Consider the following 15,729-nt stretch of genomic DNA (forward strand, 5'->3'; position numbering starts at 1 on the left):
CTGTAGATCAATACAGGTAGAGTACTGTAATAGTAGTAGATCAATACAGGTAGAGTACTGTAGATCAATACAGGTAGAGTACTGTAGATCAATACAGGTAGAGTACTGTAGCAGTATTAGATCAATACAGGTAGAGTACTGTAGCAGTAGTAGATCAATACAGGTAGAGTACTGTAGATCAATACAGGTAGAGTACTGTAGCAGTATTAGATCAATACAGGTAGAGTACTGCAGATCAATACATCAGCATAACTGCTGATGCTGAAATCCCTTGTTAGTAAACAGGCCAAATTATCGTTCGATTTGCTAGGACTAGTCTGACAGACCACCCTGGTCTAATTCTCTCTGTGGTCGGGACCTACTGTCTGCTCGTCCTTCATACAGACAGAGAACTCCCTGGTCTAATTCTCTCTGTGGTCGGGACCTACTGTCTGCTCGTCCTTCATACAGACAGAGAACCCCAGCGCTGCTGTTCAAGACAACGTTTCACTCAGTAAAACCTGTTTAGCATCGTCCTACTTAAAACAACAAGAGTTTGTCTGTTCACTGCAAAAATCTCACCAACAAGTCTGATCAAATCTAACAAACAGCATTAAAAACAACTCGATTTCTCTCAAATATTACATTAGATAGATCCCTGGCTGGCTGTGGGAGCATGTGAGACACTTTGTTCTGCTGTGTGAGTGAGTGAGTGAGTGAGTGAGTGAGTGAGTGAGTGAGTGAGTGAGAGAAGAGAGAGAGAGGAGAAGAGAGAAGAGAGAGAGAGGAGAAGAGAGAGAGAGAGAGAAAAGAGAAGAGAGGAGAGGAGAAGAGAGAGAGAGAAGAGAGGAGAAGAGAGAGAGAAGAGAGGAGAAGAGAGAGAGAAGAGAGGAGAAGAGAGAGAGAAGAGAGGAGAAGAGAGAGAAGAGAGAGGAGAAGAGAGAGAGAGGAGAGAGAAGAGAGAGAGAGAAGAGAGGAGAAGAGAGAGGAGAAGAGAAGAGAGAGAGAAGAGAAGAGAGAGAGAGGAGAAGAGAAGAGAGGCAAGACAAACCGAGGATTCTTTTCAACAAGATAACACAGACTGAGTGACAAGGGGCTGATATGAATCTACCAAGATGGAAACCGTGGCAGAAAATATTAACTAGAACACAGTTTAGTATTAATGCAATAATCTAAACTCCTAACACCTGACACCATCCCTTACGGTATTAGGATGTTTCTCTCAGAGTACAAAGGACAACTGATCTAGGATCAAGTCCCCTTTCTGATCCATTAGGAGTTTAAAAAAAAAGAAAAAAGCAGGACAAACTGATCCTACATCAGCACCCCTGTTGTTCTGATAACCAAACTAATACAGTGATCTAGACACCTGGAGGGGACAGTTAAATTTATTAGCTTCATAAACATTGAGCAGGTTTCAACTCGCTCTCTAAATCTATCTAAGCACATATCTTTGCAAATATTAAAAGTCAAGCTGTGTTGGCTCACGAGGAACAACACTAGGGCTGGCATAATTAGCGTATAATGATGGTTATAAATGTAAAAAATATATATATATATTGAAATAAATGAATATAATTGTGTATGAAAATAACAGCTGACTGAATACGGACCCTGCCGGGCATTCATGTGGTTCAGTCTGTTTCTGCTGCAACACGGACATGAAACAAGCTTTTAGTAGCACACAAGCCCCTCCCTGCAGCAGCAATCCCCATAAGCATCCTCTACCCCAATCCAAGCCCCTCCCTGCAGCAGCAATCCCCATAACCATCCTCTACCCCAATCCAAGCCCCTCCCTGCAGCAGCAATCCCCATAACCATCCTCTACCCCAATCCAAGCCCCTCCCTGCAGCAGCAATCCCCATAACCATCCTCTACCCCAATCCAAGCCCCTCCCTGCAGCAGCAATCCCCATAACCATCCTCTACCCCAATCCAAGCCCCTCCCTGCAGCAGCAATCCCCATAACCATCCTCTACCCCAATCCAAGCCCCTCCCTGCAGCAGCAATCCCCATAACCATCCTCAACCCCAATCCAAGCCCCTCCCTGCAGCAGCAATCCCCATAACCATCCACTACCCCAATCCAAGCCCCTCCCTGCAGCAGCAATCCCCATAACCATCCTCTACCCCAATCCAAGCCCCTCCCTGCAGCAGCAATCCCCATAACCATCCTCTACCCCAATCCAAGCCCCTCCCTGCAGCAGCAATCCCCATAACCATCCTCTACCCCAATCCAAGCCCCTCCCTGCAGCAGCAATCCCCATAACCATCCTCTACCCCAATCCAAGCCCCTCCCTGCAGCAGCAATCCCCATAACCATCCTCTACCCCAATCCAAGCCCCTCCCTGCAGCAGCAATCCCCATAACCATCCTCTACCCCAATCCAAGCCCCTCCCTGCAGCAGCAATCCCCATAACCATCCTCTACCCCAATCCAAGCCCCTCCCTGCAGCAGCAATCCCCATAACCATCCTCAACCCCAATCCAAGCCCCTCCCTGCAGCAGCAATCCCCATAACCATCCTCTACCCCAATCCAAGCCCCTCCCTGCAGCACTTTCAGGAAGGAAGGGAGGAGAACATTTGCATTTTTGTACTTTCCATTTTTTTATAACATTTTAAAAAATTATACTTTCCTTGTTCCTTACTGCTGCATATATATATATATATATATATTAAGTATTCAGACCCCTTGACTTTTTTCACATTTTGTTACGTTATAGCCTTATTCTAAAATGTATGGAATTATTTTTTTCCCTCATCAATCTACACAATAATAATTTAGACATTTTTACACAAAACATAGAAAGACCTTATTTACTTCAATATTCAGACCCTTTGCTATGAGACTCGAAAATTGAGCTCAGCTGCATCCTGTTTCCATTGATCATCCTTGAGATGTTTCTACAACTTGATTGGAGTCCACCTGTGGTAAATTCAATTGATTGGACATGATTTGGAAAGACACACACCTGTCTATATAAGGTCCCACATTTGACAGTGCATGACGGAGCAGAACCCAAGCCATGAGGTTGAAGGAATTGTCCGTAGTGCTTTGAGACAGGATTGTGTCGAGGCACAGATCTGGGGAAGGGTACCAAAATATTTCTGCAGCATTGAAGGTCCCCAAGAACACAGTGGCCTGCATCATTCTTAAATGGAAGAAGTTTGGAACCTCCAAGAGACTTCCTAGAGGCCGGCCGGCCAAACTGAGCAATCATGGAAGAAGGGCCTTGGTCAGGGAGGTGACCAAGGACCCCTTCCTCTGTGGTGATGGGAGAACCTTCCAGAAGGACAACCATCTCTGCAGCACTTCACCAATTAGGCCTTTATGGTTTAGTGAACAGATGGAAGCCACTCCTCCGTAAAAGGTACATGACAGCCCACTTGGAGTTTACCAAAATGTACCTAATGGACTCTCAGACCATGAGAAACAAGATTATCTGGTCTGATGAAACCAAGATTGAACTCTTTGGCCTGAATGCCAAGCGTCACGTCTGGAGGAAATAAGGTAACATCCCTACGGTGAAGCATGGTGGTAGATTGAATGTCCTTGAGTGGCCCAACCAGAGCCCGGACTGGAACCCCATTGAACATCTCTGGAGAGTCCTGAAAATAGCTGTGCAGCAACGCTCCCCATCCAACCTGACAGAGTTTAAAAGGATCTGCAGAGAAACTCCCCAAATACAGGTGTACCAAGCTTGTAGCGTTATACTCAAGAAGACTTGATGCTCTAATCGCTGCCAAAGGTGCTTCAACAAAGTACTGAGTAAAGGGTCTGAATACTTATGGAAATGTGATATCAGCTTTTTATTTTTTATAAATTAGTAAAAATGTGTAAAAACATGTTTTTGCTTTGTCATTATGGGGTTTTGTGATGTCATTATGGGGTTTTGTGATGTCATTATGGGGTATTGTGATGTCATTATGGGGTTTTGTGTGTAGACTGATGAGGGGAAAAAATATTTAATCAATTTTAGAATAAGGCTGTAACGTAACAAAACTGTTTATTTATTTTTATTTATAAAGGTTTTTCTCAATGAGATAAAATATATTTTCCAAGAGAGTGTGTGTGTGTGTGTGTTATATATTAATCCAGAACCCCAGTACTAACCTGTCGTCCAGCTCCACTCTCTTCATGCTGTGTAGATGCATGACAGCCAGAACAATGGCTACCAGGAAGATGACAGCACAGCACACCCCAACACTGATATAAAACACCCTGGTGGAGGTGGTAGGAATGGACACTCCATCTGGAGAAGGGGAGACATCACAGACCAAATATAGCAGAGAGCGAGATTAAAGAGGGAGATGTGACAGACATGCAGAAATACCAGAGGCTTTGATCCAGGCTCTGTCTGAAAGAGCTCCCCTCAGGGTACCTGGAAAAGCCTCTCCTAACACCCAGTGTCTTTCTGAAAGCTTTCATCTTTGTGTCTGTTAAAAGCCTCTCCTCAAGCTTACCCTACCAGTCTCCTCTCCGCCCTACCAGTCTCCACTCCGCCCTACCAGTCTCCACTCCGCCCTACCAGTCTCCACTCCGCCCTACCAGTCTCCACTCCGCCCTACCAGTCTCCTCTCCGCCCTACCAGTCTCCACTCCGCCCTACCAGTCCCCACTCCGCCCTACCAGTCTCCTCTCCGCCCTACCAGTCCCCTCTCCGCCCTACCAGTCTCCTCTCCGCCCTACCAGTCTCCTCTCCGCCCTACCAGTCTCCTCTCCGCCCTACCAGTCTCCTCTCCGCCCTACCAGTCTCCTCTCCGCCCTACAAGTCTCCTCTCCGCCCTACAAGTCTCCTCTCCGCCCTACCAGTCTCCACTCCGCCCTACCAGTCTCCACTCCGCCCTACCAGTCTCCACTCCGCCCTACCAGTCTCCACTCCGCCCTACCAGTCTCCTCTCCGCCCTACCAGTCTCCTCTCCGCCCTACCAGTCTCCTCTCCGCCCTACCAGTCTCCTCTCCGCCCTACCAGTCTCCTCTCCGCCCTACCAGTCTCCTCTCCGCCCTACCAGTCTCCTCTCCGCCCTACCAGTCTCCTCTCCGCCCTACCAGTCTCCTCTCCGCCCTACCAGTCTCCTCTCCGCCCTACCAGTCTCCTCTCCGCCCTACCAGTCTCCTCTCCGCCATCAGTCTCCACCACCCCTCAGTATATGCTGTGGTGCTATGGATAGACATACTTACTCTCTGGCCGCTGAACGGTCTTATTGTTGGAGACAGGAGGGATCTTCAGATCAGGATCTATTCCTGTTAAGAGAGGAGAAGAAGAGTCAGACAGGAAACTCTTGGAAATGCTGTCATTGTAGATACTATCAGTAAACAGGATGGAGAAGTAACAGGAGTCAGCGAGACCTGTGTCCACAAGGCACCAGCCATGAAGCAACAACTCACCAATGCTTCAGACAAACTGAGCATGTCTCAATCCCACTTTATGGGACCAAGATGTGATACAACTAGGAAAGGGTACTACATTGGGGATGTATTTTATGAGAAACTAGGTTAGTACAACCCAAGCCAGCTGCTTAACAGCACTAGACAGACAGACACAGAGAGAGAGAGAGACATACAGAGAGAGAGAGAGAGAGCGAGACACAGAGAGAGCGAGACACAGAGAGCGCGAGACACAGAGAGAGCGAGACACAGAGAGAGCGAGACACAGAGAGAGCGAGACACAGAGAGAGCGAGACACAGAGAGAGCGAGAGAGAGACACACACAGAGAGAGAGAGAGCGAGAGAGAGACACACACAGAGAGAGAGAGACACATAGAGAGAGAGAGAAAGACATACACAGACACTAATCTCCTTGCCATCTCTTATTTGACTCGTGCTTAAAATAAGCAGAGTTTACATTAATTGGCCATTTCCTCTGAGTGAGCATATGACCAGTGGGCAGTGGGCCAGAGGAGTCAGCTTGTGTGTAATTACCTAGGACTGAAAATAGCAGCAGCAGAACTGAAGACAAACAGTTTCATTGCCCTCAGTATAACCCTTCCATTAACTCAGCACTACCGCCTGAGGGAGAGAACCATGGGATCACACAATTGATTACCATTCAGAATGCAGTTTTCCCTTCCCTTCTACACCTCATTAAAGAGCGAGGACACGTATGACAGTAGACACAGGGACAGAAAAGATACTTCACTCTAAATACAGTTCTGACAGAAAGTCTTACGTTTGGGACATATTTTCCTCCTCTTGAAGTTGAGCACTGTGAAGTTGTTGGAATGGATGGTGAGGTTGAGTTGTACCGTCAGGACCACTTCCCCATCCACCTTTCCTGAGCAGAACAGGTCCACTCTGAACACTACACACACAGAGAGAGACAGAGACACAGAGAGAGACAGAGACACAGAGAGAGAGAGAGAGAGAGAGAGAGAGAGACAGTGAGAGACAGAGATCATGAGAGAGAGAGAGACAGCGAGATCGTGAGAGAGAGAGACAGCGAGATCGTGAGAGAGAGAGACAGCGAGAGAGAGAGACAGCGAGATAGTGAGAGAGATGTCTTTATTGTTTTTGAAACTTCTGTATGTGTAATGTTTACTGTTCGTTTTTATTGTTTATTTCACTTTTGTTTATTATATTATTATATTGTATATTATTACCTCACTTGCTTTGGCAATGTTAACACATATTTCCCACGCCAATAAAGCCCTTGAATTGAATTGAGAGACAGACCGAAGGGGGGGGGGGGGCAGAAAGACCCACCAATATATATCTGTTTAATTATCTGTTTATTTATCTTCCCCTTATACAGATAATTGCATTTCTACACATACGAAAAGTATTGACCCCTTTGAGCCTGAATTCAAGATGGATTCAATTAAATATTCTCTCCCACCCGTCTACACACAACGACTAACGACAGAGTGTTCTCTCCCACCCATCTACACACAACGACTAACGACAGAGTGTTCTCTCCCACCCGTCTACACACAACGACTAACGACAGAGTGTTCTCTCCCACCCATCTACACACAACGACTAACGACAAAGTGTTCTCTCCCACCCATCTACACACAACGACTAACGACAGAGTGTTCTCTCCCACCCATCTACACACAACGACTAACGACAGAGTGTTCTCTCCCACCCATCTACACACAACGACTAACGACAGAGTGTTCTCTCCCACCCATCTACACACAACGACTAACGACAGAGTGTTCTCTCCCACCCATCTACACACAACGACTAACGACAGAGTGTTCTCTCCCACCCATCTACACACAACGACTAACGACAGAGTGTTCTCTCCCACCCGTCTACACACAACGACTAACGACAAAGTGTTCTCTCCCACCCATCTACACACAACGACTAACGACAGAGTGTTCTCTCCCACCCGTCTACACACAACGACTAACGACAGAGTGTTCTCTCCCACCCGTCTACACACAACGACTAACGACAGAGTGTTCTCTCCCACCCATCTACACACAACGACTAACGACAGAGTGTTCTCTCCCACCCATCTACACACAACGACTAACGACAGAGTGTTCTCTCCCACCCATCTACACACAACGACTAACGACAGAGTGTTCTCTCCCACCCATCTACACACAACGACTAACGACAGAGTGTTCTCTCCCACCCATCTACACACAACGACTAACGACAGAGTGTTCTCTCCCACCCATCTACACACAACGACTAACGACAGAGTGTTCTCTCCCACCCGTCTACACACAACGACTAACGACAGAGTGTTCTCTCCCACCCGTCTACACACAACGACTAACGACAGAGTGTTCTCTCCCACCCGTCTACACACAACGACTAACGACAGAGTGTTCTCTCCCACCCATCTACACACAACGACTAACGACAGAGTGTTCTCTCCCACCCGTCTACACACAACGACTAACGACAGAGTGTTCTCTCCCACCCATCTACACACAACGACTAACGACAGAGTGTTCTCTCCCACCCATCTACACACAACGACTAACGACAGAGTGTTCTCTCCCACCCGTCTACACACAACGACTAACGACAGAGTGTTCTCTCCCACCCGTCTACACACAACGACTAACGACAGAGTGTTCTCTCCCACCCATCTACACACAACGACTAACGACAGAGTGTTCTCTCCCACCCATCTACACACAACGACTAACGACAGAGTGTTCTCTCCCACCCATCTACACACAACGACTAACGACAGAGTGTTCTCTCCCACCCGTCTACACACAACGACTAACGACAGAGTGTTCTCTCCCACCCATCTACACACAACGACTAACGACAGAGTGTTCTCTCCCACCCATCTACACACAACGACTAACGACAGAGTGTTCTCTCCCACCCATCTACACACAACGACTAACGACAGAGTGTTCTCTCCCACCCATCTACACACAACGACTAACGACAGAGTGTTCTCTCCCACCCATCTACACACAACGACTAACGACAGAGTGTTCTCTCCCACCCATCTACACACAACGACTAACGACAGAGTGTTCTCTCCCACCCATCTACACACAACGACTAACGACAGAGTGTTTCTCTCCCACCCATCTACACACAACGACTAACGACAGAGTGTTCTCTCCCACCCATCTACACACAACGACTAACGACAGAGTGTTCTCTCCCACCCATCTACACACAACGACTAACGACAGAGTGTTCTCTCCCACCCATCTACACACAACGACTAACGACAGAGTGTTCTCTCCCACCCATCTACACACAACGACTAATGACAGAGTGTTCTCTCCCACCCATCTACACACAACGACTAATGACAGAGTGTTCTCTCCCACCCATCTACACACAACGACTAACGACAGAGTGTTCTCTCCCACCCATCTACACACAACGACTAACGACAGAGTGTTCTCTCCCACCCATCTACACACAACGACTAACAACAGTGTTCTCTCCCACCCATCTACACACAACGACTAACGACAGAGTGTTCTCTCCCACCAGTCTACACACAACGACTAATGACAGAGTGTTCTCTCCCACCCGTCTACACACAACGACTAACGACAGAGTGTTCTCTCCCACCAGTCTACACACAACGACTAACGACAGAGTGTTCTCTCCCACCCGTCTACACACAACGACTAACGACAAAGTGTTCTCTCCCACCCGTCTACACACAACGACTAACGACAGAGTGTTCTCTCCCACCCATCTACACACAACAACTAACGACAGTGTTCTTTCCCACCCGTCTACACACAACGACTAACGACAGAGTGTTCTCTCCCACCCATCTACACACAACGACTAACGACAGAGTGTTCTCTCCCACCCATCTACACACAACGACTAACGACAGAGTGTTCTCTCCCACCCATCTACACACAACGACTAACGACAGAGTGTTCTCTCCCACCCATCTACACACAACGACTAACGACAAAGTGAAAACCTCTTTCTGGGTAAGTCTCTAAGAGTGATTACAGCTGTGAGTCTTTCTGGGTAAGTCTCTAAGAGTGATTACAGCTGTGAGTCTTTCTGGGTAAGTCTCTAAGAGTGATTACAGCTGTGAGTCTTTCTGGGTAAGTCTCTAAGAGTGATTACAGCTGTGAGTCTTTCTGGGTGAGTCTCTAAGAGTGATTACAGCTGTGAGTCTTTCTGGGTGAGTCTCTAAGAGCGATTACAGCTGTGAGTCTTTCTGGGTGAGTCTCTAAGAGTGATTACAGCTGTGAGTCTTTCTGGGTAAGTCTCTAAAGATCTTTCCACACCTGGATTGTGCAACATTTGACCATTATTCTTTTCAACATTCTTCAAGCTCTGCCAAATTGGTTGTTGATCATTGCCAGATATTTTCAGGTCTTGACATAGATTTAAAAGTAGATTTAAGTCAAAACAGTAACTCAGGAACATTCACTGTCTCCTTGGTAAGCAACTCCAGTGTATATTTGGCCTTGTGTTTTAAGTTATTGTCCTGCTGAAAGGTGAATTAATCTCCCAGTGTCTGGTGGAAAACAGACTGAACCATTCAACTCTGTTTTAAAGTCACCATTGGCCTCATGAAATCGCTGAGCGGTTTCCTTCCTCTCCAGCAACTGAGTTAGGAAGGACGACTGTATCTTTGTAATGACTGGGTGTATTTAATAACTTTTCCTATCTATCAATAGGTGTCCTTCTTTGCAAGACATTGGCAAACCTCCCTGGTCTTTATGGTTGAATCTGTGTTTGAAATTCACTGCTGGACTGAGGGACCTTACAGATAATTGTATGTGTGGGGAACAGAGATTATGGACATTACAGAGATACTTGTATGTGTGAGGTAGAGAGATGAGGGACCTTACAGATACTTGTATGTGTGGGGTAGAGAGATGAGGGACGTTACAGAGATACTTGTATGTGTGGGGTACAGAGATGAGGGACCTTACAGATAATTGTATGTGTGGGGTACAGAGATGAGGGACGTTACAGAGATACTTGTATGTGTGGGGTACAGAGATGAGGGACCTTACAGATAATTGTATGTGTGGGGTAGAGAGATGAGGGACCTTACAGATAATTGTATGTGTGGGGTAGAGAGATGAGGGACCTTCCAGATAATTGTATGTGTGGGGTACAGAGATGAGGGACCTTCCAGATAATTGTATGTGTGGGGTACAGAGATGAGGGACCTTACAGTATGTGTGGGGTAGAGAGATGAGGGACCGTACAGTATGTGTGGGGTACAGAGATGAGGGACCTTACAGTATGTGTGGGGTAGAGAGATGAGGGACCTTACAGTATGTGTGGGGTACAGAGATGAGGGACCTTACAGATAATTGTATGTGTGGGGTAGAGAGATGAGGGACCTTACAGTATGTGTGGGTAGAGAGATGAGGGACCTTACAGTATGTGTGGGGTAGAGAGATGAGGGACCTTCCAGATAATTGTATGTGTGGGGTAGAGAGATGAGGGACCTTACAGATAATTGTATGTGTGGGGTAGGGAGATGAGGTAGTCATTCATAAATCATGTTAAACACTATTATTGAACACAGAGTCCATGCAACTTATTATGTGACTTGTTAAGCACATTTTTACTCCTGAATGTATTTAGGCTTGACATAACAAAGGGGTTGAATACTTATTGACTCAAGATATTTCAAATTTATAAACATTTCAAAAAACATAATTCCACTGTGACATTATGTGGTTTTGAATGGTAATTTGACCCATAGTTAAAGTCAGGCTGTAACACAACATGGAAATATTGTGAATACTTTCTGAAGGAAGTGCTGATTGGTTGACAGACCTGAGGCTGTGCGAGGCACCTCCCCCTGGGTAGAGATGTTGCTCTGTGGTTGGTTCATAGCTGCAGGGTTGTCCACATGGAAACCCATCAGGTAATCAACCTGCAGGAGAGGAGAGGACGATCAGTGTGTGTGTGTGTGTGTGTGTGTGTGTGTGTGTGTGTGTGTGTGTGTGTGTGTGTGTGTGTATGTGGCCTATTGACTGGCATCCCGCGAGACGGCAGGGCAGCGAGACAGCAGGGAGACAGCAGAGCAGAGAGACAGCAGGGAGACAGCAGGGCAGAGAGACGGCAGGGCAGCGAGACGGCAGGGCAGCGAGACGGCAGGGCAGCGAGACGGCAGGGCAGCGAGACGGCAGGGCAGCGAGACGGCAGGGCAGCGAGACAGCGGGGCTGGTTGGGTTGTGTTTCGGAGGACGCACGGCTCTCGACTGTTGCCTCTCCCGAGTCTGTATGGCAGATGCAGCGATGAGACAAGACTAACTACCAATTGGATATGACGAAATTGGGGAGAAAAAAATATCATTTTTTTAAATTATTTTTTTTATGATGTGCTAGATGCATTGCTTATAAAAAATATATTTTTTAAATCCACTGATATGCTTCATTCATTTTTACTGGGGGGCAGCTCTCTGCCCCCTTGACTGATGAATCACCCATATTTCTAACCTGCTGATTATATCTGGTACTATCCCCAAGGTTTGGCAGGCGGACCACGTCCTGCACCTACACTCCTTTGTGACCTGAATCATTATCCGCCCATTTCTAAACCTTCTTGTTAAAATATTTGAATCTTTGAACTGTAGTCTAAAATGTACATAGTTATAAATGATGTTGACTGTACGGATAAAGAGGCAACATCGGTGCTTCCCTCCCTGCTAATTCAGAGGCTTTCCATACTGTCGATCACTCACTGCTAATTCAGAGGCTTTCCATACTGTCGATCACTCACTGCTAATTCAGAGGCTTTCCTTACTGTCGATCACTCACTGCTAATTCAGAGGCTTTCCATACCGTCGATCACTCACTGCTAATTCAGAGGCTTTCCATACCGTTGATCACTCACTGCTAATTCAGAGGCTTTCCATACTGTCGATCACTCACTGCTAATTCAGAGGCTTTCCATACCATTGATCACTCACTGCTAATTCAGAGGCTTTCCATACTGTCGATCACTCACTGCTAATTCAGAGGCTTTCCATACTGTCGATCACTCACTGCTAATTCAGAGGCTTTCCATACTGTCGATCACTCACTGCTAATTCAGAGGCTTTCCATACTGTCGATCACTCACTGCTAAATCAGAGGCTTTCCATACTGTCGATCACTCACTGCTAATTCAGAGGCTTTCCATACTGTCGATCACTCACTGCTAATTCAGAGGCTTTCCATACTGTCGATCACTCACTGCTAATTCAGAGGCTTTCCATACTGTCGATCACTCACTGCTAATTCAGAGGCTTTCCATACTGTTGATCACTCACTGCTAATTCAGAGGCTTTCCATACTGTTGATCACATTAACTAACCTCCAAATGAGCTTCAATACCATACAACTCTCCTTCCGTGGCCTCCAACTGCTCTCAAATGCAAGTAAAACTAAATGCATGCTCTTCAACCGATCGCTGCCCACACCTGCCCGCCCATCCAGCATCACTACTCTGGACGGCTCTGACTTAGAATACGTGGACACCTACAAATACCTAGGTGTCTGGTTAGACTGTAAACTCTCCTTCCTGGCTCACATTAAGCATCACCAATCCAAAATCTAAATCTAGAATTGGCTTCTTATATCGCAACAAAGCATCCTTCACTCATGCTGCCAAACATACCCTCGTAAAACTGACCATCCTAACGATCCTTGACTTAGGCGATGTCATCTATAAAATAGCCTCAAACACTCTACTCAATAAATTGGATGCAGTCTATCACAGTGCCATCCGTTTTGTCACCAAAGCCCCATATACTACCCACCATTGCGACCTGTACGCTCTCGTTGGCTGGCCCTCGCTTCATATTCGTCGCCAAACCCACTGGCTCCAGGTCATCTATAAGTCTTTGCTAGGTAAAGCCCTGCCATATCTCAGCTCACTGGTCACCATAGCACGCGCTCCAGCAGGTATATCTCACTGGTCACCCCCAAAAACAATTCTTCTTTTGGCCGCCTCTCCTTCCAGTTCTCTGCTGCCAATGATTGGAACGAACTGCAAAAATCTCTGAAGCTGGAGACTCATATCTCCCTCACTAGCTTTAAGCACCAGCTGTCAGAGCAGCTCACAGATCACTGCACCTGTACATAGCTTATCTGTAAACAGCCCATCTATCTATCTATCTATCTACCTCATCCCCATACAGTATTTATTTATTTATCTTGCTCCTTTGCACCCCAGTATCTCTACTTGCACATTCATCTTTTGCACATCTATCACTCCAGTGTTTTACTTGCTATATTGTATTTACTTCACCACCATGGCCTATTTATTGCCTTTACCTCCCTTATCTTACCTCATTTGCACTCACTGTATATAGACTTTTTGTTTTCGTTTGTTCTACTGTATTATTGACTGCATGTTTGTTTTACTCCATGTGTAACTCTGTGTTGTTGTCTGTGTCACACTGCTTTGCTTTATCTTGGCCAGGTCGCAGTTGTAAATGAGAACTTGTTCTCAACTAGCCTACCTGGTTAAATAAAGGTGTTCTCAACTAGCCTACCTGGTTAAATAAAGGTGTTCTCAACTAGCCTACCTGGTTAAATAAAGGTGTTCTCAACTAGCCTACCTGGTTAAATAAAGGTGTTCTCAACTAGCCTACCTGGTTAAATAAAGGTGTTCTCAACTAGCCTACCTGGTTAAATAAAGGTGTTCTCAACTAGCCTACCTGGTTAAATAAAGGTGTTCTCAACTAGCCTACCTGGTTAAATAAAGGTGTTCTCAACTAGCCTACCTGGTTAAATAAAGGTGTTCTCAACTAGCCTACCTGGTTAAATAAAGGTGTTCTCAACTAGCCTACCTGGTTAAATAAAGGTGTTCTCAACTAGCCTACCTGGTTAAATAAAGGTGTTCTCAACTAGCCTACCTGGTTAAATAAAGGTGTTCTCAACTAGCCTACCTGGTTAAATAAAGGTGTTCTCAACTAGCCTACCTGGTTAAATAAAGGTGTTCTCAACTAGCCTACCTGGTTAAATAAAGGTGTTCTCAACGAGCCTACCTGGTTAAATAAAGGTGTTCTCAACGAGCCTACCTGGTTAAATAAAGGTGTTCTCAACGAGCCTACCTGGTTAAATAAAGGTGTTCTCAACTAGCCTACCTGGTTAAATAAAGGTGTTCTCAACTAGCCTACCTGGTTAAATAAAGGTGTTCTCAACTAGCCTACCTGGTTAAATAAAGGTGTTCTCAACTAGCCTACCTGGTTAAATAAAGGTGTTCTCAACTAGCCTACCTGGTTAAATAAAGGTGTTCTCAACTAGCCTACCTGGTTAAATAAAGGTGTTCTCAACTAGCCTACCTGGTTAAATAAAGGTGTTCTCAACTAGCCTACCTGGTTAAATAAAGGTGTTCTCAACTAGCCTACCTGGTTAAATAAAGGTGTTCTCAACTAGCCTACCTGGTTAAATAAAGGTGTTCTCAACTAGCCTACCTGGTTAAATAAAGGTGTTCTCAACTAGCCTACCTGGTTAAATAAAGGTGTTCTCAACTAGCCTACCTGGTTAAATAAAGGTGTTCTCAACTAGCCTACCTGGTTAAATAAAGGTGTTCTCAACTAGCCTACCTGGTTAAATAAAGGTGTTCTCAACTAGCCTACCTGGTTAAATAAAGGTGTTCTCAACTAGCCTACCTGGTTAAATAAAGGTGTTCTCAACTAGCCTACCAGGTTAAATAAAGGTGTTCTCAACTAGCCTACCTGGTTAAATAAAGGTGTTCTCAACTAGCCTACCTGGTTAAATAAAGGTGTTCTCAACTAGCCTACCTGGTTAAATAAAGGTGTTCTCAACTAGCCTACCTGGTTAAATAAAGGTGTTCTCAACTAGCCTACCTGGTTAAATAAAGGTGTTCTCAACTAGCCTACCTGGTTAAATAAAGGTGTTCTCAACTAGCCTACCTGGTTAAATAAAGGTGTTCTCAACTAGCCTACCTGGTTAAATAAAGGTGTTCTCAACTAGCCTACCTGGTTAAATAAAGGTGTTCTCAACTAGCCTACCTGGTTAAATAAAGGTGTTCTCAACTAGCCTACCTGGTTAAATAAAGGTGTTCTCAACTAGCCTACCTGGTTAAATAAAGGTGTTCTCAACTAGCCTACCTGGTTAAATAAAGGTGTTCTCAACTAGCCTACCTGGTTAAATAAAGGTGTTCTCAACTAGCCTACCTGGTTAAATAAAGGTGTTCTCAACTAGCCTACCTGGTTAAATAAAGGTGTTCTCAACTAGCCTACCTGGTTAAATAAAGGTGTTCTCAACTAGCCTACCTGGTTAAATAAAGGTGTTCTCAACTAGCCTACCTGGTTAAATAAAGGTGTTCTCAACTAGCCTACCTGGTTAAA

The 15,729-nt window shown here is 45.7% G+C and overlaps 1 protein-coding gene across 2 annotated transcripts in view; it reads right to left on the minus strand.

Annotated features, from left to right (window-relative positions):
* LOC109884972 (tyrosine-protein kinase RYK) overlaps window positions 1-15,729 on the minus strand; it is a 151,805-nt gene that overhangs the window by 78,871 nt on the left and 57,205 nt on the right. For both annotated transcript variants that reach the window (XM_031822323.1, XM_031822322.1), the window contains exons 3-6: window positions 11,198-11,297; window positions 6,147-6,278; window positions 5,159-5,221; window positions 4,092-4,230 (exon numbers count right to left, since the gene is read on the minus strand). In XM_031822323.1, coding sequence (XP_031678183.1) covers window positions 4,092-4,230; window positions 5,159-5,221; window positions 6,147-6,278; window positions 11,198-11,297 — 434 coding nt within the window. The remainder of the gene's footprint in view (window positions 1-4,091; window positions 4,231-5,158; window positions 5,222-6,146; window positions 6,279-11,197; window positions 11,298-15,729) is intronic.

This window comes from Oncorhynchus kisutch, linkage group LG4, assembly GCF_002021735.2.
Source record: "Oncorhynchus kisutch isolate 150728-3 linkage group LG4, Okis_V2, whole genome shotgun sequence".
NCBI classification, from domain to species: Eukaryota; Metazoa; Chordata; class Actinopteri; order Salmoniformes; family Salmonidae; genus Oncorhynchus; species Oncorhynchus kisutch.